Source organism: Ictidomys tridecemlineatus, chromosome 3, assembly GCF_052094955.1.
Source record: "Ictidomys tridecemlineatus isolate mIctTri1 chromosome 3, mIctTri1.hap1, whole genome shotgun sequence".
NCBI classification, from domain to species: Eukaryota; Metazoa; Chordata; class Mammalia; order Rodentia; family Sciuridae; genus Ictidomys; species Ictidomys tridecemlineatus.
In genome coordinates, this window is record NC_135479.1 from 147,516,833 (window position 1) to 147,543,036 (window position 26,204).

A 26,204-nucleotide genomic window follows, 5' to 3' on the forward strand; every position below is an offset into this window, starting at 1 on the left:
TGTATACAAAGAGCTCAGTTAATGGTAGTTACCATTCTTCTTGTTATTGCTTGAGTTCCAGGCAACAGTAGAACTACAGGAGAGAATAAAGAACCTGGACTGGTGTTGTGTATTGAGTGGTATTCATGTACATGCTGGGTTAAATGTTTTTTTTCTGCAGGGCTTTTCAGAGCCTTATAATATTCAAGTACATTATTTTTGACTCTCTGGGAGGAAAGTTCAGTAAGCAATGTTTCCCAACCATTTCACCATGGAACACGTTTAAAAATGTAAATATTTCAATTCTAATCTTCTGTGTACCAGTAAGGACAGATTCCATAAGCAGAGTCTATTTACATCTGATCCTAGGCCTTGCTGAGCTCACTTCCTGAACTAATCCCTTTTCATCATTTCATCAGGCATGTGGTTCATCCAGAGCCCAAGGCCATCCTGAGAGGAGAGACTTCTGGGCCTGACTTCAGTTTGGGCCATCAGCATGACTCTGTCCATACCTGCCCTCAGACTGTTGGGTATCAAACTCAAGTATCCAGGATTTCTTCTTTGACATTTCACTTTCCCTTCCCATACCCCAGTCCCTCAGCAAGTCTTGTGGGCATTAGTCTTAGCTATGTCATCTCTCCATTGACTGCTGTCTGTCTCCATTACCAATACTCTAGTCCCAGCCACCATCGTGTCAGGCTGTTGTGGTAGCACCCTAGCTGTGTTTCCTTTTTCCCTCTTGTCTGTCTGCTGTCTGTTTCTCTACACAGTGGCCTGGGTAGTCTTGTAAAACACATCTGTTCCCTGGGTAAAACCCTCCCATGTTCCCTGTTGCACTAAGGATGAAGTACCACCTTCTCGGTGCCTATGAGGCCCTGCACGCTCTGGTCCTTGTCAGCTTCTCCCAGCTAACCCCACACCTCTCTCCCCAGCAGACCTCAAGCCACAGCCACACTGGTGTTTTCTCTGTTCTTGGAACATAACAAATTCTACCCTGTTTCAGAATCTTTGCACTTTTCCTCTCTGTGACTACTGTCATGCTTCGGGGTTCAGCTCAAGAGCATTCCCTGACTACTCAACCTATAAATATGCCTTGCTCCACGATTTCTTCCATTTGTACCGTTTCCCTCCAAACTTTGCATAGTCTGCAGTGAACTTGTTTTTTTGTTAGTTTTTCACTGTTTTCTCTCTAGAATATATACTCCTTCAAAACAAAGGCCTTGTCTGTCTTCTTCACCCATAGGTCCCCAGCACCCAGAACCTAGAACTGTGCTTAGTAAATATCTGTTGAATCAATTCACAGGCTAAATGGATTAATAATGAAGTCAGATGTCTCATATGAGAAGATGTGTAGTGTCCTATGCCTGCAGTCCATGTATCCTAGTCATCAATCTGTATGCCAGATTCTGCAGTTATAATGTATACTTGGGAAGATGGGTGACAACACTAGACTGTCAACATTTTGTTTAACCTTGGATATGGTAGTAATGCTGGGCTTGCTTAATCAGATACATGAATCTTAATTCTTTCAGGTCTAGGTGAAATTGAATTTAAGATGGGGTTAATGGAGCCAGGCACAATGGTGCATGCCTGTAATCCCAGTGACTCGGGAAGCTGGAGGATAGCAAGTTCAAGGCCAGCCTCAGCAACTTAACAAGGCTCTCAGCAATTTAGTGAGACCTGTCTCAAAATAAAAAGGACTGGGGTTATAGTTCAGTGGTAAAACACTCCTGGGTCATATCACCCATACAGAGAGAGAGACAGACAGACAGACAGAAAAGGCAAGTTGAATGGTAAATATTTTTATTCTTCCCTTCCATGATCAGCAATTCTGATAAAACTGGGCACCATTCCCAGAGGGAAAATGTCCTAAGGAATACAAAGTAAAGCATTAAATGTTGTCGATGGTGATTCTTTGCCCAGAGCTACAACTCACTTTGTCTAATGACCTTTCCATTTGCTGAGAACTTTATTTTTTTGGATCCTTCCTGTTCTTGCTCTCTTTCCCGTGTCGTTTTAATAGCAACTATGGTGTCTCCAATGTGGGTAAGGAAAAAAAAAAGACATTTATTGTTGCTGCATTCATTCAATCAAATCTCAGAGAAATAACTTATTCCTGGGTAAGTTCCACAGTATAAAACAGTGATCAGTTTGGGGTAGAGTCCCTGGGAACATACCACCCCACTCACCTGCCACATTAACTCTCCAAACTTTTTTACACTTGACCCGTAGACCAAGTTCCCTGATTTACTTACTACAGCACATTGCTCCACTTTTCAGTGGAGTTAGGGGTCTCCATGGATAACCAAAAGTAATTAAATATGTGGCATTTCTCCAGTATTTAATTAGTTTTTAAAAAAGGATAGCAGTTTGAGAACTCTGTCACATAGTACTTGGGAGTAATTTTGCCACAAATGATAATCTGTTCATAGCAATTAAACTAGTAGATTTGGGTATAGAGTTTTCTGTTACCCTTTTGAACAGAAAAGGAGGCCTTTGTGCATTGTTGGTACAGCTTGAGGGTCTCATGTGATTTTAATCTCTTCAAAAATAGGGGGTTTTGCTGCAGTGGAACAGAATACTTGGCAGTTGCTTATTGGTGGGCTTCCTGTCAGCTAAAGCCTGATTGGCCTTTACAACTACGTCTTGTAGCTTCTTCCCCAACACCCCCACCCCCAGCTATAACATAACATCCCAAGGACTCCAAACAAAGAATGCATGAAAGGAATGTCTCAGGAAGAATAGAATGTGCATGTTTTCATTGACTTGAATCTCAAGGCACTAAATGTGAATGTGTAATGTTGAAAGCTGGCAGCAAGAGAGTTACAGCAGTCGAACCAAGAAAATGGGGGAAAAAAACCCAAGTTTTTGAGAAAATACAGCCACCTCATTGCCAAATTAATCCATGGATATTTGTGCCAAAAAATAAATAAATAAAGTTAAGAGGTAGCTCAAATATGTTTGGTTTAATTAACCCTTTGTCCTAGTTTCTAAGTTAACCCATGAAAAGTCATAAAGGCAGGAAATGGCAAACACTTTTATCTTATAGAGACCAGAAGGTTGAAGTGTCTTGTCTGTGGGCATTGAAAGTGGAGGTAGAATGAGGCTTACATACCCATGTCTTCTGCCCGTTTTCAAGGTGTTAGATAAGCCAGGTGTGGTGGCACACGCTTCTCAACCCAGTTACTCTGGAGGCTAAGATATGAGTATCACAATTGGCCAGCCTGAGCAACATAGCAAGACCACAGTAATTAAATAAATCACCAAGTACTAGGTATTCCTTACTTCAATATCCTGGTCCCAGATATAACCCAGAATGCTGCCTTGCCTATAGATTCTGATAATGCCTGTTCCTTCAGTTATGTACACCACTTCTATGTCATTCCAAGTGAAAGAAAGTCTTACTCTTTCTACGCAAACTCTCCTCCTCTGATTCAGATCAGAACAGGACTCACTGTTTAGAGCTGTTGAGCAGTCCAATTAAGATGTGCCCTAAGTGTAATTGGATTCCAAAGACTAGGTATGAAAAAAATGTATAAACTCTATCAATAATACTGATTGCATGTTGAATAGTAATATTTTGGGGCTGGGGATGTGACTCAAGCGGTAGCGCGCTTGCCTAGCATGGGTGCGGCCCGGGTTCGATCCTTAGCACCACATACAAACGAAGATGTTGTGTCTGCTGAGAACTAAGAAAAATAAATAAATGTTAAAATTCTCTCTCTCTCTGTCCCCCTCTCTCTCTCACTCTCTCTTAAAAAAAAAAGAATAGTAATATTTTGGACATATTTGCTTAAATTATTAAAATTAACCTATTTTATTTTTAAAAACGTGGCTACTAGGAAATTTTAACTTCTCTATGAGACTGACATTCTGTTCCTGATGGATTGAGCAGTGCTAGACTGTTGTCATTTAACCATGCATTGCAGTTAGCCATACTTTGTCTTGCATTGTCTCTGTTAGATCATGGTGTTCTGTTACTTGAAAATTCATGTATTTACATCCCCATCTCCTCACCTAAACTATAAGCTGCTAGAGACACAGACGGGGTTTTATTTGTCCTTGAGCCCCCAGCTTATGGCACGTTTGGTATTTTATTGTTTGATTGTTCTGTCTATTGCTTACTTGTTCAAAAGTGAGTTTAAGTGATAAGGAAATGTAGATTAATTTCTGTTTGGAGTGTTGCTTTTTTCCAAAGGAACTGATTTTATTTAGTTCCTAATTTGTTCCGGAAGATTACTGTTTCTCTAATTGGGTTATTAACATCCAGGGGGCTGGCAGAGGGTGCCAGAACTTCCTGACAACCCAGCAAAGAGCACAGGTCTTAAAATTGATGCCTACAGATCTCAAGGAACTTCTTTCTGTTCCCCTAGAAAGCTTGGGGAAGTTCCAAATTCAGTGAAAATTTGCACCCCCCTTTCCAGGACCCATGTGGATATAGGTGAGGTAAATAAGTCCTGTTGCTCAGTGGCTTCCAACCGTAAACCAAAGCACAGAAGCGGCCACCACCAGCCATGGCTGCCAGTAGTAACTGTCAGGAACTCCCACTTGATGACTGGATTCCCGAAGTCTCCAAGAAAACACTAGAAGATGCACCCTGGGTGGGCCTGGCCCTTTAAACATCCTACAATTTTGTGGCTGAACCGTATGCTCATAATACCTAGGCTGGCTCTATTATGCCTAAAATACAGTCATTTCTGCTGGTCTCCTGGGAGTGTCTGACCTTCCTCTGCCTTTCCTGACCACAGGATCCCTGATCCACTGGTTCCTTTGTTAAGGAATGTGCAAAAATGGCACCTCTGTATTCAGAGGCAGATTTATTAAGTGTCACTGCTCTGAATGACCTCACTCCACTGACCACTTTACCACCATAAATGACTCACAGAGAACCATGTCTCTTTGGTGACAATGTGTGAAATAAATGTTTTTCTCTTTAGAGGAATAATCAAAAGGATTTATGATGATCAAAATCTACATGCAAAGGTGCTCCCGTGTGCCCAGATTCCCTAGCTTCCCAGCAGCAGATGCCCTGAAAATTCTCATGTGACTGTTGAATCAAAAGAGATTAAGGTTATAGGAGGTAGCCCATGCTGCATTGGGTTTCTCATTTCTAGCATTTTGGTTTTGGGTTTTGGTTTGTGGGTATCTAAACATGTATTTCCCACTGAAAAATCAGTCCCAAAATCTATGGCTGGGTTTCTGGGAACCCATATTCATTAGGTTAGAATTCTACTCTATAAAATAAAAATAACAGAATAACAATTATTCCTAATTAATAAGGTGACCAGGTGTCCGTTTATGCCTTTTTTCCAAGTGTATCTATTTAAAAGTTTCCCTTTTACTTCCAAATGCCCAAGTTTGGATGATAAAATATATGGCTGAAGGCAACAATCACACATCTCTACCTCCTCTGTAGTACCATCCTTGCAGAAGAGCTGGGCTCCGTGGTGATACAGAAATAATGCTTGCAGCCTCCCAAACCTTCAGACTCAGATTCAGAAAGCCCCTGGAAGCAGGCACTGCCCAGATAATGAGATCATCTGCACAAACTCTCCTCCCAAGAGTTCCTGAATTCCTTACTCTGGATGCTGCAGAAGGGAGCCCTTGATTTGCATTTGGAATTGCTCCAGGTGTAGAATGGGGAATGAGGAGGAACTAGACAGAGAGGGTCCGGGAGAGCCTGGAAATGGGCAATCTGGAGGAACCAGCCATGAAACCTGAGGGTGAGGGGTACCACCTGCCGCTGGCGTTTCCTTGGAGGACTGTTCCTGGGGCTGCAGGTTTCCTCCCCTCTTTTCTCCTGGCCAGCTGTTGCCATGGCAACACAGTGTCTGAGAACTTCTAATTACATCTGTCTGCTTCTCCTAGAACCCTACAGAGTCACACATATGGAGACTTCATTTAGCCTGTAGTTTCTTGCTGAGTTTTAACCCCTTCTGCATCCTTGGGCTAGAGAATAATTGCCGGGATTCTGGAAACTTGACAGCTGCTTTGCAGCCATATTGTCCCCAAAGATTCCTGGAACTTTGGAGAGTCGCTCTGCTCTACTGGGTCTCCCAGCTCCGTTTTGTTCCAGTAATCCTGACTACACCCCCACACCCCACACCCCCTGCTAAGCTCCTGACATTCTGTCAGAGGGCCTCAATCCTGTTTGGGCATCACAGTTCCTTGAATGTGCGGATCCCTGGGGGAAATACCTTACCTGGGCACAGCTAAGGCCTTGCCTTGCCCTTACAATCCACTTTTCAGTGTATTCCAGCTTCTCACAAGGTCAGCCTAATGGATAGGGAAGGGCTTGGCCCAGAAGGTTCTGGGAGTGGAGGTGGGTGGAGCAAGGCAAGAAGCTTCTTTTCTGGTCTAAGGGGACTGACCAACCTGCCACCCTCAATCTCATAGGACAACGTAGGCTCTGAGTCCGGAGTGGAGTTCACAGAAAATAGCTGCCTTGGATAATAACCCCATTTTCACTGTTTCTCTTGCCCTTTTCTCACTTCTCTTCATCTCTGCTTTCCCCATGTGTAGGTCACCAAGGAGTCAGGCTGCTCTTTGGCTTTCCATCCCTATACCCCAAAAGTCCCACCCAGTTTTTGTCTTATTCTGAGTTACCTCACATCCCACATTACCCTATCCTTTTCACTTTCTTTCCTTCCATCGAATTCACATTCTTTCAACATGTCTCAGCTAGGTTATATATTAACTGTGGACAAAGAAAATGCTTGAAAGCCATTTCATTCCCCATTTGCCCCCTGTTCACCTCATCAACATCCCCACACACACACACCCAATATATCTTTCTGTGGGTCTAAGACAGTCTCAAATTAGTGAATTCCAGGCTGAATATTTATGATCTGGCAGGGAAGGGTGGGGTCCTTAAGTTCTCCAAAAGGCCCATACTGGGAGGGAGCAGCCTTAGGAGAAAAGCAGGCAGGGGCATCTTGCCTTCCTGTCCCCACCCCAATTCCCAGGGAAGTGTGGCTCAGTTGGCTCTTTTGTGCTTTCAACAAAGGCTGATTGAGTGGCACAGGATGCTGTACTAGGACCTACGAAAGGACTCTTAAAATAATAGTCTTTGTCCTTATAGGTTAGCTGGAAAGACAGAATGTGACAATCAATTCAATTTTTTTAAGTGATCAAAATGAGTTCATATAAAGAAAATCACAGGTCAGAAAACAAAGGAGGAATTCATACCAACCTAAAAAAAAAAAATAGCCAGGATGGAATGGTATAACTATAACCTTGAAGGACAGGGAGAATTCAGGAAAGCCAGACTATAAATCAGACTTCCCAGATGATAACATTAGTTTTTTTATTTGATCTTGTGGGACATTCTCTGCCCATGTGAAGGTTAAAGAAGCATCTAACAATACCTCATAGTGGTGACATTTTCAAAGGGTAATGAGTTCTCATTTCCAAATCTAGAAACTCAGGAGCCCTATACCCTTTACTTATTTTCTGCTTGCAACTTAAGTCTGCAGTGGCTACCTGCTCAGCTTGCAGACACCTCCCACAGTTCTCCATAGACAGAGGCCCTGAGAAGTAGAAAGTTTTTGAAGATGAGGCCAAGGACTTTGAGGTCACATAAACAATGAAGTCACCCAGGAGAGAGGCAAAAGACTCAGAGCCATATGTTGAACAACTTGTTGAATGCACCCAAGGAGATGCTGGTAGATGACAGTGTCAGGAAGCCAACTCAGTGCTAGGTCAATGGAGGACAGTAGCTTTGCTTTCAAGGTAGGAGCCATGTGCAAATTGCAGTAATGGAAAGGAGCCACAGATGTGGTGGAGGGGAAGCTGCCTAAGTTCTCGAAACAGTGGACTCCTTTCCTAGCAGGGCAAAGTGGATGGAACAGAGAACTAGATTCCTCTGAGATCTGTCCATTTCTCATCTGCCTTCCACCACATAAAGGCCCTAATTCCTGCATTCCACTCAGAATTCTAAAGAATGAATCCTAATTGTTTCCGGGCATGGGAAGCACGGGGAGGTGGAGGGTTGACTTGCATGGGATGGAGTGCTTGGAACATGCAGGGATGTTGGTCCAGATGTGTCAGGCTGCAGGGGGCACTTCTAAAACTGGCTGTCTGGAACTCCCCCATAGCTGCCCTAGAGCCTTCTCCCCCTCTGAGTTGAGGGTATTGGGATGTAGGTATTGGGATTTTTTTTTTTTTTTAACTTTTGATCAGCCATTTTCCTTGAACTACATGTGGAAATAATTAGAGCATGAATGCTGAGTAAATGTGAGCTCTGGCAGCCCCAGACATACTTCAGTGACAGGTTCTTGGCAGGAATGGAGACTTGTGAATCTCCTGTGAATTTCCTTTAGGGATTCTCTCCTTTCTTTTCTTCCCTTTTTTTCATGCAAGGCAAACACAAATCGAATAAAACTTTAGCTCACCATGAGTGAAATCAGACCACTCAATTGGGGTCCAGTTACTGCTTCCCTGATTTCCTCTGCCGGAATCCAGGAGGGAATAAAAAGGCATTGTTTATGAATGTCCGTGGACTATAAGAACCAACTTTAATTCCCCCAGCAAAGCCCCTGAAACACTGTCAAGAGCTCTGTAGGTAACCAGTCTTTGTTTTTGCAGCGCTGGGGATTGAACACAAGAGTCTCGCTCATCCTAGGCAAGCAACTATCACTGAACTACATCTCCTGCCCCATGAATTCAAAGCAGTGTGAGGAACTTAGTTAACATCTACAAACTCTGCATTTTAGAGATGGGAAAACTGAGGCTCCAACTTTCCATAAGTCACACTGCACTTGAGGCAGAGACATGTCCAGGGCCCCTCTCCAGCCTCCTGCATTAGTCCTTCTAAGTGTCTGTCTCTGGTTGAGCCTCTGCATTACTGTCTCAGACTTCAATGGAGGTCTAAGAGCTTTCTTTCTTTCTTTTTTTCTAACTATCTTTTTTTTTTTTTTTTGGCTGTTTCATCCCAATGTTCACCAATTTATTTCTCATGCAGTAGTGCAATGGTATTCATCATCCAGTCATTCATTCCTTGGAGCTCTCTAGACTTACTAGTCTTCTAGGTTTCTTGAGTGTTCCTCCTCTCCTTTCTTGGCTTCTGTGCCTTGAGCCCTCATTCAGTTGTACAAGCTGTTAACTGCCCAAGGAGATAAGTGCCTGAAATCCAACCGGCACTCTGCTTACCAAACCTTCTAACTTCGCCTGGTGCCCCGTTTTTTTTTGGTTTGTACGGAGAACCCCTGTGAACTACAGGCAGTCTGTTCTCCTGCACACACACTCACACACACTCACACACACACACACATACACACACATACATTCATTCTCTCTCTCTCTCTATTGGGGGGGGGGTATTTTTAACTTGGAATTGAACCCAGTGGTGCTCTATCACTGAGCTACATCCCCAGCCCTTTTTATTTTTTATTTTGGACAGGATCTCATTAAGTTGCTGAGTCTCACTAAATTGACCAGGCTGACCTTGAACTTGTGATCCTCCTACCACAGCCTCCTAAGTTGCTGGGTATACAGGGGTAAATGCCCAATTCCTGCTCTCTCTGTGCTGTCTGCTCATCCTTTCCCTTCCTCTGCCCAGCTGCCCTCAGCCTTCTATCCACCATTTGCTTCTAAGCTCATTTGTTCCTTCGTCCCCATTTCTCATTCCTATACAGATGATATCTGGATGTGCATCTTTGGCCTTTATTTTCAACTGTCGTTGGGATGTGTCCCCATAGACTCATTCATACCTGACTCACTCCCACCTGCCCCTCCCTCACTTGACCCTTCCCAAGACTCCATCTCTTTCACACACTCCTCTAAACCTCTAGGGAAGGAGTCAAAGATCTTGAGCCAATTTGGATTTTTCAGTCTGAAAAGGCAAACACAGAGTCCATGTGACAGATTCTGTAAAATAAGAAGATAGTTAAGGTAAACAGCATTGTCCCTTTTGAAATTTGAACACAGCAATCTGTAGTAGGCACATAGTACATTATCATATACTGAGTAGATAATGTCAGGAGCATGTTGTATCCCATACGATGTGATAGAGCTGGACCTGGAAATTAATACAAAGGAGAATTTTTATAAATTTTCTTTTGAGCAGAGCCTTGTTAAGTTGTGCAGACTGTCCCCAAATTTGCCATCCTCCTGCCTCAGCCTCCTAAATCGCTGGGATTACAGGCATGCACCATTACACGAAGCAGACTTAAATAATTCTTAGTTGGCAAGTCCACAATGGGTGATTTGTACCTCAAAGTTAATCCTTCTGGTGTGATGCATCCCTTATTTTGATGTTGTGGAGCCTAGCCATGCTTTCCCAGAAGCACCATGAGTGTTGCTGTTACTGGCCACTGACAGACTAACTTGAATGGACCCCAAGTGACATTTTTAATTTTTAAATGTTTTCGCTTAGGTTAACTTCAGTTACTTTACATAAACAAACAAGAGTCCAAATTTATAAGGCTAAGTTGCCAAATCAAGAACCCTGTGCATGCCAGGCTAAAATGACACTTTAATGTGTGGAGACCACCGGAAGCTGCTGAAATATTTTAAGCCAGTGTGTGACCTCACAGAATCAGCAAGGAGGACAAACGGAGGAAGGCAAGACTGATGCAAAGAGTCCGGTTTTAAAATGCTTTTTAAATATCCAATTGAGAGAAAGATTTAGGCAAGCTTCTTCATGTTTTTCTCTATACTTGCTGATTAGGTCAGATCTGCCCGAGTTTTGATTTATTCATTCATTTATACAAAGAAGAAAGAAAGGCATAGCTGATTCCTGCAGGGGCTACAGACTCATGCCTCTACCCTTACTTCTCTGCCATGCATTCTATTCAAAATTGTAACTGCTGCCATTAACTCTCCAACACTCCAGACCATCCTCTCCTGTTTTATTGTTCTCCATATCACATATCACCACCTCGCACAGCACACGTTTTACTTATCTGTTTCTCTCACTAAAATTGAAGTTTTTTGAGGATGGGTATGTCTGTCTGTTTTATTTACTGCTGTCTCCTCTGGGTTCAAGTAGCACCTGGCAGTTAGAGAATCCTTAAGAAATACACAGGGCTGCTGGGTTTGGTGAATACCTCTGTTATCCCAGAGATTTGGGAGACTGAGGCAGGAGGATTACAAGTTCAAGGCTAGCCTGGGTAACTTAGTGACAGGTAACTTAACTTGTCTCAAAACTAACTAACTAAATAAATACGAGCCAGGGCTGTAGCTCATTGTTAGAGGAGATTGCTTAGCATGCAAGAGGCCTTGAGTTCGATCCCCAACACTACAAAACAAAACTCTTCACTGGCTTACTAGTACTTCACTTCCGTCAACAAGTACAGATTCTTAGCATGTTATTCCAGGTGAGCCCTTTACAACAGTCTTTGTCCCACCCTTTCCCCAATGTTCTTCAAATCTGAGCCATCCTTGGCTCCTTGAGCAAGACCTGGGCTTTCCTGGTTCTGGGCCTCTGCATCCACATTACCGCACTCTGGCCCTGCTCCTGCGGCTCCATCTGGTAAACCGCTCAGCCTGTAGAGGCTTCCTTCCCACAGCACCAGCACCTCATCACTCAACTCTGTGGTGCCACAGATTATTTGGGCTTGTGTCTGCAGTGAACCAGTGAGCTACAAACCTGACTGACCGTCAGAACCACCTGACAGTTTGTTTTCTTGCTAGAATCCAGGGCCCCACCCTAGACCTACAAAATCAGTCTCTGGAGGAGGAACCAGGGAATCTGTATTTTATAAAATTACTGGAGTAGATCGGACAGGGTTTAGGGGTGGGAATGAGGTCTCCTCTAGTTTATTTTTATTTTTAAACAGATTTATTAAAAATATCGTTATCAATGAAATTTTTATACATTGAAAATATACAACTTGATGTTTTGGTACTTGTGTCCATTGTGAAACTATCACTCTAATCGAACTAATTGACTCAATTTATTACCTCTACATACTTACCATTGTATGTGTAGAAGATGTAACTATTCTCTTAGCAGATTAGAAGTACCCATGTTAACTGTACCATCATAAATACTTCTGATTTGCTAAGAAAATAGAATTTCTTATTTTGCATAATTGAAACTTTGTATCCCCAAACAACATTTAATGTAAAAACTATTAATTGAGCATTTTCTCAGACAGGACCCATAGTGGGTCTGTGGGAAAGCCAAGGATGGAAGGCCTTTAGAATCTACTTAAGGTAAATTATCTGTGCATAAAATATTCAATAAGGCTGAAACACACTGAAGGCCCAAAAGCCATTGTTAGAAAGATCTCTTGTTTATGAATAAAATAATAGGGCAAGTGGAAACTTGGATTTACCATGAAGCTAATTAAGCATCAGTTTTAGTTCTTTTACTTGCAAGGCCTCTTGCAGGGCCTTGTGCCCAATTTTGCATTCAAAGTTATGTGCTTTTTTTTTTTCCTTATAGAGGGCCCCCAAATTGTTTAAGCTTCAGGCCTCACAAAACCTGGACCTTGAGTTGAGGGATTGGTTGTGAATACATTTAAGGGAGGGGCCCTTATGGTAGGGTTGGCACAAATGTAGTGTCTACTGCCAAGTGTATCAGAACTACTGCTAAAATCATCACACCTCTTTCTGCCTCTTTCCCTAGCTTATGCAGGATGCACGAACACATTCCTTTTTCAAGAAAAAGAGAGAGATTGAGCAAGTCACGTGGCACTCCAGCTAGATTCCCAGGGTCTGAAGCAATTTTACTCTTTCTTCTTGGCTTTCTCCGGCTTTATTACAGAGTTCCACTCCAGACCAGCTCTCTGGAAGCAGCCAGCATCCCACCCCAAGCACCACACCCTGCCCCCACTCTCTCCAGTTCTGTGAATTCCTTTGTCCCCAGCTCCATAGTACTCTGTGTTTCTGAGGGGCCCTGATGTTCCTGTGAAGTTTCCATGACTAATTCTGGCAAAGCAAGGAGAGTTTTTCTCACGGCAACAAAGCCGCTCTGTCACAGTATAGTGGCAAGTGGAGCCAGAATTCCACCATTCCACCTTGGCAAAGTCAGGGCCTTTTTTTTTTTTTTTTTTTTTCCTTTTAAATAAAGTGGAAAGGAGGAAGAGGTTGGAGGGGGCAGAGCCGACCCAGTTCATGTTAGTGAGATGACGGTATATTAAGCTGACAGTTTTATGGCTTTGCTTTTATAAGCTTCCTCTCCTGCCAAAACATACTGTTCTTCTAGAAATTGTTTGACTTCAGAATACTTTCTTTTGAACATTCAAAGTATATTTTATGCTCAGACCTAATGCTGGTTGGTCCAGAGACTCAGACACATGATCACCTCCACTGGTGATTTTGCAAATAATTTGCTTTTCCATTTGCTTGCAAAAATAATTTCCTTTTTGTAAGACTTTGGATTCAAGATGATACCTTTCCTGGTTTTGAATCAAGAGCAATTTAGTGGAAAGAAACTGATGTTAAAGTCTGGAGGCCTAGGACTAGGACCTGGCTCTGCACTCTGCAGCTGTGAGATCTTGGACCAGTCACTTATGACTGTGAACCTCAGCTTTGTTTACATCACAGGATCTTAAATCTGGAAGAGCCTCCTGCCTGCCTATATTAAAAGGGCTTGAGAGTCAAAAATGGTAGTAACAAATACATATTTATCAAAATTGCTGAATAATTATAAAGTATTATTATTTCCATGTAATAGCTGACAGTTGCTCAGAGAGAGTATCTTTCTGGTAAAAGAAATATTCCTGATCAATCTTTTACCAAAGGGAATCTGCAATGTGAAATTAACCTTAACCAAATCCTCAGAGCCCAGTTTTAACACATACCATGAAAACAACAGGGATGCAAGTCAAAAATGAAAGCATAAAGCTAGAACAACCTGAGAGTTCTCTGTTTTGGAGGCAAATATTTTGTTGATTTTTATCACTGTATCTGGGTGCCCACACTTACAGAATATAACCCCTGCTCCCATGTAACCCATTGAATTCATGGATAAATTCAGACTTAGGTGCCTGTTAATGCTGTTATATAAATGGATCTGCCTGTAGCCTCATGCCCGTAGAGAACATGCATGTGCCCAAGTGATTATCTATACATAGGTGATATTCTTCTCCAGTATTGGGACCCAATTCCAAAAATTATTATGGTGGTAAACCAAGTAGTTCTGTTTCATTCATAGGAAGTGCATTGCACCCTGTGCCAGCCTTTGTAGCTGTCCCCTCCCCCCATGGTTCCCTGCCTCCACCATACTTCATACAGGAACTTCGAGGTTTAGGTCAGGTCAACCTGTGTTCTGTTTCTGAGCTCTTTCACTAGTTATGTGGCCTCCGTATGTCACAGATTTTCTGCATCTGTTACATGGAACTAAGGTGGTAAGGACAGAATACCGCTCAGTTGTAGGTGCTGTGGTTAACATCAGGTGGGGTCTTATGAGTTTGTCATTCCTGACTAGACTGCTGCCTTAGACCTACCAGGTTGCTCTGATTCTCTCCATCCAGGCTGCCTTGCTTTTTAAACTAGAATTTCAGAATCAGAAAGACTTGATACAAATTCACATTCCAAAACATCACATTCATCATGTCACCTACTAGACCCAGACCTTCTGAAGGCCATTGGATGGGATCCACAGAAAGATCCTCAGATCAGCTGTTGAAACCCACACCACTCACCACCTCCCCTGCTGCCCCGCTTCATCATTGCTGTCTTCCTCACTTCTTTTCTGTCTCTCTCACCGTGACACTCCTCACCATGCAGCCATCACTGCCCATGAGCCTTTTCATTCAGTTTTTTTTCCAACTCAGGGTGTTTTTCTCTCTGACTCAGAATTGGTCACTCAACAGATTAGTAAGGCCACCTTCCACCTTAAGAAACATTCTGGGAGCCTTAGGGATGCACCTGACACTTTTGCTCCCATAGAAGATGGTGCTTGCAGAAGGGTTTTCAGTGGCACAAAGATGTGACCACTCTGGAGAAAAATTTCTTCGTTCTTGATTTTTTTTTTTTTTTTTCTGCATTGAAGCCTGCCTGTGAACTGTGGAGGGCTTTGAGGGTTGCAGGGAAGACATTCCTTCCTAAATTGGCAGATTCTCCTGCCTACTCTTGTAGGGTGTCTGTCCTGTTTCCTCATCTCCTGCGCCACTTTTCACTGGGAAAACAGCTGGGCAGAGCTGCAGGAGCCAAGACTACTTCTGCATTGCGGCTCTGGGCTGTGGAAGACAAAGAGAGAGATTGCCACCTATTGACAGACGTGTCACCTGCAAAGAGGAATGGTTGTATAACTGGTGGCCTCCCTCATTGCTGCAAACAGGACTCCGGGGTTGTTAGGCCCATTGCTTTTTTCCATTCCATCAGCCCTCCTTCTTTCAGTATTACTATTCCACTGTAAGCAAGGACAAGTAAGAATGGGGTCATGACAGCTGAAGGTGACAATGACAGCGTCTCAGTGGGAAAACTGAAAATAAATTACCCATTGTAGTAGCAGCCATTTTCTGTTGTGCGGCAGACACTCTGCAGCATGCAATGTGTCTTATTCAGTCCTCACAACAAGCCTCTGAGGATCTGTATTTCCATTTTATACATGAGGAAACTGAGGTTTAAAGAGAGTACCTTGCCCATGACCATGGCAAGAAAGGAACAGAGGTGGAATGTCCAGCTCCTCGACACTTTCTCCTTATGCCTATTAATTACACAGTTTATATGCCCATTTAGTTTCCTTAACCTTAAGTCTAATATATAATAAATCATTTAGCAGGTATTTTATAAAGAGAAGGTATTATAAATAGAAGCTTGGTTATCTATTATCTGGAGATCTGGTTTGAATCCTAGCTCCTCTCATTTCTAACTTTGGGACTTTGGGCAAGTTATTTACCATTCTGATCTTCAATGTCCTCATGTATAAAATGGATAATAATAATATACATGTTCTTGCAGGGTTGTCCACACAGTAAGATGAAGTTTTATTAAAAAAAAAAATTCTTTGTAAATTTTAACTGTACTATTCAAGGGTGAGTCAAAGATATTGTCTCCGAATGGATTTTTGAAACTATTTTTGAAAAATGACTTGTACTGAATTAAATTTAAAGAATAAACTTTTATTTTTAATCCTCACTAAAAACAACATATGATAAAAGGAGGCCCTGTAAGGGTCATCTGCTATTCTGCAGTTCTCTGTAAGATATTCCCATTAATCACACTTTGCATGGGCAGCTTGCTTTACTGTGGTGCACTTCCAAATATATTATCTCATTTCATCTTCATAGTATTTACTCCTATTTTACACATGAAGCTCAAAAAATTAAAGTGACTAGTTAGGGATGTGCAGCAAGCCAGAAGAGGTTTGTGGGTGTTTGCTTGTGGAGCTATGTGCAGGTGTGTCCTTGAGTGCAGGCAATGTGTCTGAGCATGCTTTTTGTGTGTCTGAAGCACATGGGACACACCCACAGGGATTGGTACATCTAATGAAGGGGAGGGGGTGGGGAGAAGGGTATCCTGAGATTGGTTTTTTGTTGATGGTGTTTTTTTAACACTGATCAGCAATGGCTTTTTCCTATTCCTTTTCAATATTGCATTACATTCCCAGGCAGAGTTCTCAGAAGAGGGCCCTGTCTGGAGAATAGGCTTGATTTTATCAGCATTCCATGTTTAGAAACAACAGCTCCCTGGTCCACCTACTCCTCTGGGAATTACTTCCTCTTTTCTTCCTTGCTTGCCAGCTTTATTGAATTTGCCTTAGCAACATCCAAAAAAGAATTGGTTTAGCAACAGCATGTGAACCAATGAAATGTGAGCATGCAAATTACTTCTAGACCAATAGGAGACCTCTCCAGGACTGTCAAGCCCCCAAGGTGGGGGGTGCGGGGGGGGGGGGGGGGCGGAGAACAACCAGGAGTTTGCAGAGCAGCCTCAGGGTGGCAGCAAACCAACTGGATTGGCCATGGGTCCCCAGCTTTCAAGCCTCTACTTTGTTTTCTTGCTTTTTTTTTTATTCATAAATATAACATATTTACCAGCTATAAAAGCCTTACTGTGGCTGCAATATGGACTCTTGCCTTTACCACAGCTAGCCCTGTGACCCCAGCATGCTACCTGCCATCTTTATTGTCACAAACAGTGCCAACCCATTGGCCTTTGGTGACTGCCAGCCTAGCCAGTCAGGAAGAAGGGCTGAAGAAATTTCATTCTCTTTAGTTTAATCACCTCTACTGCTGGGCTGAGTAGTGAGTGAGGTGGAGTTGGCTTTCTGCCACCAATGAATGGGAGGGAAGGAATGTGCCACCAACAGATTAGCTCCTGTCAGTACCCATATTTCCAGGTGGCATAGATTGAGGCTGTTCCCTGCTTTGTCAGTTCTACCATATACATCTGATTGCGACTCCTGACCAGCAAGGGGCTCGAGGGGAGTTCTCTCTTTTGGATGATTTGGCCCTCATATTCCTGAAGCCAAAGCAGACACTTATAGGGGACAAATATCAAATAACTCCATATTTCCATGGTTTAGCCATCTTTCTTTGTCTTTGAGATGATGTTGTATTTGACACCACCTGATGAGGTTTTAGACTATGAGATGTTCATATTTCTTTCCAGTGTTCCTATCACTACCTGGCATAGTCTTTTCATCCTTTAAGAATCACTTGAGACGTCAAATCTTCAGAAAGTCCTATTTGATTCTTGCATTCCTCTGCTACCCTCCAGCTCCATGGGACCCCTATTATTGTACTTTCATTAATATATATATGAATATATATATATATATTCATTTCTAAATGTCTCTTCATGAGAGTCATAGAGCTTCTTGAGAAAAGGGTTGTCCTTTGTTATCTCCAGCCCTAAATGTAGTGTTGACATATAATAGGTGCTGGATAATCATTTTCTAAAGAAAGAAAGCATGAAAGAAAGTAATTCTTACTCTTGGAGAAATAATCTTAGGGACTCAGAGATACCTGAGCCTAGGAGTATGGTGCTGACTGTGGAGGATCAACTTTTGGCTGATTAAAACCCTTTAGCACCATGGGTTGCAATTCCAGACCAAAGTCCGAGCTTGAAAGATAATCACCACCATTGGCTGATCCTGTGATAGGCTTATCTCAGTAACATGGTTTCCTTTATTTGTCTTTTAGGAAGAACTAAGAAGCAAATCCAAAATCTGTGCCAATGTGTTCTGTGGAGCCGGCAGGGAATGTGCCGTCACAGAGAAGGGAGAGCCCACATGCCTCTGCATTGAGGTAGGTGCTTATGTCAGGAGCAGAATGACAGTGGCCAAGACCCGTGTGGCTGCCTTGCTGGAGCTGCCAATAAACAGAGCAGTGCCAACAATTTCATTATCTTTATAAAAGTACACCTTGTCTACGTAAAAGGCATGTAGTATTTTTCCCCAGGGTTAAAAATCTGATGCATAGTTTTTAATGTAGAAGTTTTTCTTATAAAAAATGTGTTTAGTTACATAAGAGCTTTTTAATTAAAAAATTGGCAATTGCAGGGTGCAATGGCACATACCTGTAATCCCAGCAGCTGGGGAAGCTGAGGCAGGAGTCTTGCAAGTTCAAAGCTAGCCTCAGTAACTTAGCCAATCCCTGAGCAACTTAGGGAGACCCTGTCTCAAACAAACAATAAAGAAAACAAGCTAGGAATGTTTCTTAGGGCTTAGTGGTTAAGCAACTTTGGGTTCAACCCTGGAAACAAACAAACAAAAAGCAATTGTTTTATTTAAGCCAAATAGTATAAACATTTATTCAGACATAAAATTAATAATCTTTCCTCAAAACTGTTCAATCCCATTAGTCTGAGATAACTTCTATTATCAGTTTTGTATTTATTGTTCCAGGGTTTTTTTTGTGTGTGTGTACTAATATAAACCTGTGTTTCCCCCTATTTTATGCAAAAATGAAATTACAATCCTTATAGATAAAAAGATATGTAATTTATATCTTGCACTCTTCAATATATCATGGACAGCATTCCAGAACAGAACAGTTTTAACTCCTTTTAAAACTGATGCATAATATTTATTAATATAAAAGAACTAGGTTTATTAAATTATTTTTTCATAGATGGCCACGTAAGTGGTTCTTTGAGTTGCTTATCACCACAAACAAAAATATTCCTGTACAAATTTCCTTTCATGCTTCTCCCTTTGTTTCTGTAGGATCAAGCCACCAAGGCTCTAGGTCAAAAGAGGTGCCAAGGTTTTTAAAATAGTGAACAGAAATGCAGGTTTTGCAATTTTGTTTTTAGATGACATCTAAAAAGCAAAGTGAGCCTTTGAAAGACAGTCAAGATTCTAGTAAATTCTCACTTCCAAGGTAGACATAAATACCTTGGATATGTGCTTTTTTTCCTTCCTCTGTCAAACCAACCTAAAACCTGGCAACACAGGCTTTTCTCAAATAACTATATCAACTTAGTCCCCAGATTCAGGACCCTGATCCATTGCTGCAGAAAAACAAGTTTCCCAACTTGGAAACCTAAAAACCTGATCCTACTGAGGATCCTTTTGCTGTGAGAGGTCCTCAATAGAAGTATACTGACTACAAAGTGATGGCATAAGCCCTGACTTAGGATCTGGAAGCCTCACGTCTAGTCTCAGCTTAGCCACATATAGTTGTGTGGTTTTGAATGAGTGAACTAATTCCCACCAGATGCCATAAAGATAGTTTATATGTTTGTTTTCATCGACTCTTTCTTGTTACGGTCCCTTTATCAGGTCTAGGCTGAATTTGCTTTCCCCTTCTTCCTTTCTCCCTTCAAGAAACACAAAAGTCTAAAGAAACCAAGCTTGACTGTGGTCTTGGCAAACCTTGATGGTGATCTTTGTCAGTAGGCAAAGCTGAACCTCGTTGCCAGATGAACCTTATTCCATATTCCTGTCCATAAGGATTTACCGTAGTCCCAACCCCAGCCTCACAACAGAGGTTGTGAAACTAGGAGGAAAACAAAGTGGTCCCCAAATACCAACAAATACTAACAAAACAAGAGATCCCTATGATTAGTCCCTAAAAGAACTGAAATGTGTGTGTGTGTGTGTGTGTGTGTGTGTGTGTTTCCCTACCCATCAGTCTCCATATTCCCAGCTCCGGCTGTTTTGGGTCATAAATTTTTGGAATTTTGAGAGCTCTTAGATCTTCCAAAGATATTGAATGACTTTTTCCAAAGTAACAAAAAATCCAGATTCCTGACTCCCAATAAAATGTCCTTTCTGTTAATTCATTAATTAATCTGAGACTGGGTAATTTATAAAGAATAGGAATTTAATTCTCACAGTTCTGAAGGCTGTGAAGACCAGGATCCAATCACAAGTTGGTTTGAAGTCAGTGAGGACCTGGTCTCTACTTCCAAGGTGGCACTTTGAACATCCTCCTCTTGAACATCCTCACCTAGCAAAAGGCAGAAGGGCAAAAGGGCCTAATGCTTTGTGAAATCTCTTTTTATTAGGGCTTTAATCTCATTCATGAGGAAAGACCCATGACCTAATCACCTCCTGAAGGCCTTTCCTTTAACACTGTGGTTGCATTTGGGGATTATGTTTCAACATGAATTTTGGAGAGGACCCAAATATTTGAGCCATAGAAGCACATCCATTTCTTCACTGAATAGAAGAGATGACTCTGGATCAGGATGGACACAGAGGGCCATGAGGGACTGAGCATTGGAGTGCCTTCAGCATCAAGTGGGGTAGGGTCACTGATGGCCATGCCTGAGGCTCTGTCCTACGGCGGCATCGAGGTTCCATCTATGCTGGTGGGGAGTTCCCTCAGAAGATGACTTTGTGTGTGTGTGTAAGTGCATGTTAGTGCCCATAACCACACAAGCATCCTCCCGCGGGTCTATTTCAGCAATGCAAACCTCACAAGAGGCCTGTGTGTGGCAGTAACGGCAAGACCTACCTCAACCACTGTGAGCTGCATCGTGATGCCTGCCTCACTGGATCCAAAATCCAGGTTGATTATGATGGACACTGCAAAGGTAAGCATGCTATCACTACTGCATGGTAACTCTACCTGTGGAGAGACAGGGAGGGGTGGTGTATGGCCTGGCTGACCATATGACCTTTCTACCAAGGTCACTGCCACCCAAAGCTGAGAAGACCATCCAATTGGTTGGAGATGCACCCTCCTGACATTCAGGAGCCTGCTGAATTTTATGGATTAGGCCCCAGGGGCCTTCCAGCACCTACCTGCAGCTAGAGAGTAGTGAAGGTGATCACATAAATATAATAATAAGAAGAAAGTCCTTAAAGGAATTCCACAACTTTTCAGAATGTATAAATTAAATTTAGAAACTTCCCAGCCCTGGTACTATTATTTTTCTTCTTTTTTGCACTCAAACCATTACTATTAGAGTAAAAGGGAAGGCATCCTGTGGTTGTTGCTAATTAGACACCATCCCCCTGCCAAGCCATCGCCCTGCCCAGCCCTCCCAGTCTTGACCTCCCCTGGAGTAACAAGAAACTGTTTCTCAGGTGTTAAGTCCCCAATGTAGTCCCTGACCAGAATGTTTCTCCACGTGAATTCTCAAAATCCCAGGAAGCCTTCAACCCAACAGGAGGAGGTGTGAGATCAGGAGGGCAACCCAGTGGACACAAAATGTCAAACAAAGCAGAAAAGAAAAGATCCCATCCTTGGACCATGAAAGAAGGAAAAGATAATAATTTAAGACAAACTGATGGAAAGGCTACAAACAGCCCTCCTTGAGTGGGGCAGTTTTAATCCTAGAAATATCAGAAATTTTCTTCACTTTATGTTAACATATTTTTTCCTTTGTCTTGCAGAGAAGAAATCTGTAAGTCCATCTGCCAGCCCAGGTGAGTGCCTGCTTTGTTCCTGCTGTGTGCAGGCATCTCTGAGGAAATCTTGTGTTGCCTGATCCTGCTGAGCACACCAGCTCTTCTGTTTTTCAGAACCTGTGACCCAGAACACAGCTCACAAAAGCTGCAAAACACTGCATTTTTAGGGGGTGCTTGCCGATTAAAGCAGCTGTTGGAGGTGGGGGGTGTTAGCTGTTTTCCATTTTCACTGCTTAGTGACACTGCGTGGACAGGAAGGCCACTAAGTCCTCTTTCCAACACTCTGTAAGCATGCTCATGTCACAGGCCTTTTGAGGGACAACCCCTTCGAAAGTTGATAACTGAAAATGCTAGTAAGACTTCTGTGGTTTTTTTCTATCTATACAGATTAAAATCTTATCTTGAATTGTAGTTCCAGACCGCTTTAGCCTATGTTTTGTCCAGGTCCTCATAATGTCCTTGAGAGGTAGATCTTACTGTAATGACCTCACAAAAGAAGAAATTGAGGCTGAGAGATTGAGTTTCTACATATCACACAGAATACGAAGGGCATAGGAAGGGCAGGGTGAAGAAGAATGCCCACTTGTTCACATCCTTGGCTCCGTGCCCCCTTCACATCCCAACATATGTTGTCTTCCAGGAATTTCCTTCTGCCAAGGCTTTCTTTACTTTGTTTCCTCATCCACCCAACTCTGGATCCCACCTGTTGCTTCCACATGGCTTACAACAGCTGTCCAGAGCAGAGCTTTGACATGGCCCTTCCTTGGCCCTAGTTTTCTGTTGTTCATAAAAGAGGATGATACAGATGGTGTGGTGTGTGCCTGTGTGTGTGCCTGTGTGTGTGTGTGTGTGTGTGTGTGTGTTACTGGGAAATGAACCCAGGACCTAGAGCTTGGCACATGCTTGCCACATCCTAGGCAAGCACTCTACCTCTGAGCTAATCCCCTGCCCTTTTTATTTTGAGATAAGGTTAGCTCAGGCTAACCTTGAATTTACGATCCTCCTGACTCAGCTTCCTGAGTCACTGGGATTACAGGCATGTACCACTGCATTCAGCAAGGTGGTGCAAAATTTTAAATGGGAGAAAGTTTTGATAGACCTGGTTGATAAAAACAGAGAAAAACCAGAAAAAAAAAAAGGAAAAGAAAATCAGAAAACTTGTAGCATAACAAATGATAATGCTTTCATGTATTCATGTGTTACTTTAGCTTATCTTGAGCCAAAAGAGCTGCTCTGCTCATTGATTTTTTTCCCCCTTTTTCTTCCTAAAGTTAATGAAAATGTTCTGTATTTTTCTGCTGTCTTTTTCCTCACTTAAGCAGCTCTGTTTCAGCATTTTCAATCTCAATCTTAATAAATGCTTTTAGTGAGATTAGCTTGACTCCTGGTTAGACACTTTCTGGTTGTGAACCCTTGTGTGATAATCCTGTCCCACCAGGTGCTGTGGAGATTGGATGGGATGACTCAGCCTGGGTATTGTGCTCCCCAGGGAGCGGGTGCCAGATGACCCTGGGGTCCTCCCTCACCACCTGGCTTATCTCTCCTCTTTCCTGCAGTCGTTTGCTATCAGGCTAATCGAGATGAGCTTCGGCGTCGCATTATCCAGTGGCTGGAAGCTGAGATCATTCCAGACGGCTGGTTCTCTAAAGGCAGCAACTACAGTGAAATCCTAGACAAGTACTTTAAGGTAATCAGTGTTGTTTGTAGTCAGGACTGTTCAGGCCCAGAGAAGGGGAAGCTTCCTTCTCCCAGTGCCTGCAGGAGGAAATATGCAGCTGCTTAGAGTTCCTGGGTGTTTTCATGTTGTTGACCATCCCACAAAGCCGTGGAGTTGCCCTGTGACCCCCTGGATAAATGGGAGTCCAGCAGTCAACCTTCAGGATCAAGCACTCACGTGCTGCCCTCTTGGGCAGTTAAACCAAAGTTCTTAGAGAGGCTGTCAATGAGAAATATGCCCAAGCTCTGTCCCCTACCCTGTAAGACACCTACAGAGCTAGCTGCTGATACATGGTACCTTCTGATCTCACCCAGACCTGAACCACTTCAACCTTTTACCTACCCAAATTAACATTTCTCTGTCACTGACTTCATCATCCATAGTCCTGAGTTTCCTCATCTAAGAAGAGTTAATGGACTGGCATCTCCTGGGTCAGAGATTCCTCATGAACCTCGGAAGTAACATCGCCCATCAGATTTACCTGAAGCAACTGAATTCTAATGAGGGTTGGGAAAGATGCTGGTTTCAAAGGGGAAAATGAAGGAGGAAATAGTATTTGGCAACATGTTGGACTCCTGAGCTCTCTCAGAGAGCCTGAATGTTGATAGCAGTAAAGGGCACTCTTCCAGGTGATTGACAGGAACACAGACACACGTAAGAGCATCACACTTAGAAGCACAGACACATACACACATGTGCAACAATAGGCCAGATACACATACCACCCACAGAAATACACACATCACAGTGACAGGTACACACAGACACCCACATTCCAGTACCCACATTCTCACAGAAGCACCAAAGCCCCCTTCACTTTATGACACAGATCTCTAGGTAGGTGCTTCACTTGCTTCCCAAGCCTGCTGTTCCTGGAGCTAATAAGCCATGACTTGGGAGAAGATTCAGATGCTCGAGGGACTACATGACAGCACTGAGGGCACCCAGCACGCTCAACACCAGTGTAGTCTATGGATTCTTATTTTTTAACTATTATTTTGGAGCCTATAGATGGAGAAATTTTGAGTTGAGTTAAAAGAGGTGTTTGATCATTTAAGACTTCTCTTGTGTTACTGTTTTTAGATAGAAGCTTCTCTATGGCAGAGATTAAATCTCTCTGGATTCCAGGTTTTGGAGATCTCACCAAGATGAAAAAGCTTAGCTCTTCTCACTTTGTCCTCTCTCTCAGCTACTCCCACAGGACAGAACCCTTGGCAGGCGTGTTTCCCCTCCCATACACGAACATGTCACATTGCTGAGCAGGAGAGTTGGACAGGAGCAAAAAGTAACTAAAAGAAAATGCTTTTTCCAAAGCCGAGGGAGTGGTTCCTACAGGGCCTGTTGTGCACAGTGTCTTTGCCCTGTGATTGCAGCTGGAGCTGTGGGGCCCAGCAAGCTCCTTCCAGGGGGCCTCCTGGGACCTTGTAACTGTTTGTAGTTGCCCTTTTGTGGCACCCTGCCTCAGGCATCTCTGACATCTGTTATTCGATTTGATTCCCTAGAATCCAGGCCACACTGCCCCCTGACACATCTCCACCTCCTCCCATCCCCAGCAGTAATACTCTTGCAGGCTCCCAGCTGAAAACCGCAGGGCCCCTTGAGAAAACAGCTTTTCTCTAGGGTGTTCTGCCAACTGAGTTTGACTGCTGCTGCCAAACACAACGTTCCTCTTCCCAGACACACTGGCAGTGTTGGGTTGTTGTTGTTGTTGTTGTTGTTGTTGTTTTAATGATTATCAGAGGCCTGTGTGGTCTCTTCTCAGGGAGACTCCCTCCTTTACTAGGTCAACAGCTGCTTGCTGGGACAGATCTGACACCTCCCAGAGACTGAATTGCTCTCCAGTCTCACTGGTATCCCTTACATCAGAATAGTGGAAGAGCAAATATAATCGGAACTTGAATAAGGCTAAAATCTGCCTTTCACCTCAACCAGTGGTTCACTCATTGTTTCTTAGGTAAAAGAATTACAGAATGGAGAAGGGAAGACCATCGGGAAGTGTCTTTCTTGCCCATGTCACCCATACCCTGTGACTCCAGATTGACTCCTGGAGGCCAGGGCTGAAACTAGAGCCAGGCTTCTTGTCTCCCTTACCCTGGGGTCATGTACCCCATCGTCCCAGCTGCTGCGAGTGAGTCAACATCTGCCTCAACCCATCTGCTCTGAATAGTCTCTAAACTTAAAACCATGAGCCCCAATCATGAGTCTCCAAACATTCATCTTCTGCCTTTCTACAATCCAGCAGTCCCACAGAGGGAAAGTGTTGTTGTCTCGAATATAGAGCCATGAAGTACAGGCGTACAGAGGGTCTGTGTCTTTGTAACTGGTTGACTGAACAGAGGCCAAGTGAATTATGTTGGATTGTGGTTCCAGATCAAGACCCCACAGGCCTTTCATGCTATTTCTGGGGCAGATACCAGACCTGTGTTCCTATGGACTCCACATACTGAACTGGCCTGTGGAGGCCCATCAGGGCCCTTATTAAGACTACAGACAGAATGGAATGTCCTCTCAGCCTCAAGCCTGCCTCCTGATCCCAGTGATACTGAAATGTGTGTATACAGCACTGCCTTTCGAGAGCCTCTGGCCTACAGTTGCCAGGTTCAAGGTGTCCACTGGGTCCCTCTGATAGTGAGTGTGCAGCCAGTGTGGGATTCTTCCCCTCCTAGACATATTCTCTGACTACCCAGCACATGCAACATTCGGACTCCAGAAAGTCCTTTGCTCTTAAGAATATTCCTGGCCAAGCTTATTTAATTATGCTCCCTTAGTTAATCAAGACCTCACAGGTGAACTGCAGGGAAATTT

At 43.1% G+C, this 26,204-nt stretch overlaps 1 protein-coding gene and 1 long non-coding RNA gene across 3 annotated transcripts in view; one reads left to right on the top strand and one right to left on the bottom strand.

The window, feature by feature from the left end:
* The window catches only part of Fstl1 (follistatin like 1), a 54,701-nt gene that overhangs the window by 15,976 nt on the left and 12,521 nt on the right, over positions 1–26,204 (top strand). Inside the window, exons 3-6 of the mRNA XM_005327634.5 lie at positions 18,021–18,125; positions 20,733–20,862; positions 21,668–21,700; positions 23,239–23,369. Of these exons, the coding sequence (XP_005327691.1) occupies positions 18,021–18,125; positions 20,733–20,862; positions 21,668–21,700; positions 23,239–23,369 (399 nt within the window). The remainder of the gene's footprint in view (positions 1–18,020; positions 18,126–20,732; positions 20,863–21,667; positions 21,701–23,238; positions 23,370–26,204) is intronic.
* LOC144376406 (uncharacterized) lies at positions 9,629–20,284 on the bottom strand. 2 transcript variants are annotated; one of them, XR_013436857.1, is made up of 3 exons: positions 20,159–20,284; positions 18,397–18,493; positions 9,629–9,846 (listed from the first exon to the last, which is right to left on the bottom strand). It is a non-coding gene; the product is annotated as an uncharacterized LOC144376406 (long non-coding RNA). The 2 variants fall into 2 exon arrangements; XR_013436858.1 differs by lacking the exon at positions 9,629–9,846 and adding an exon at positions 9,867–9,997.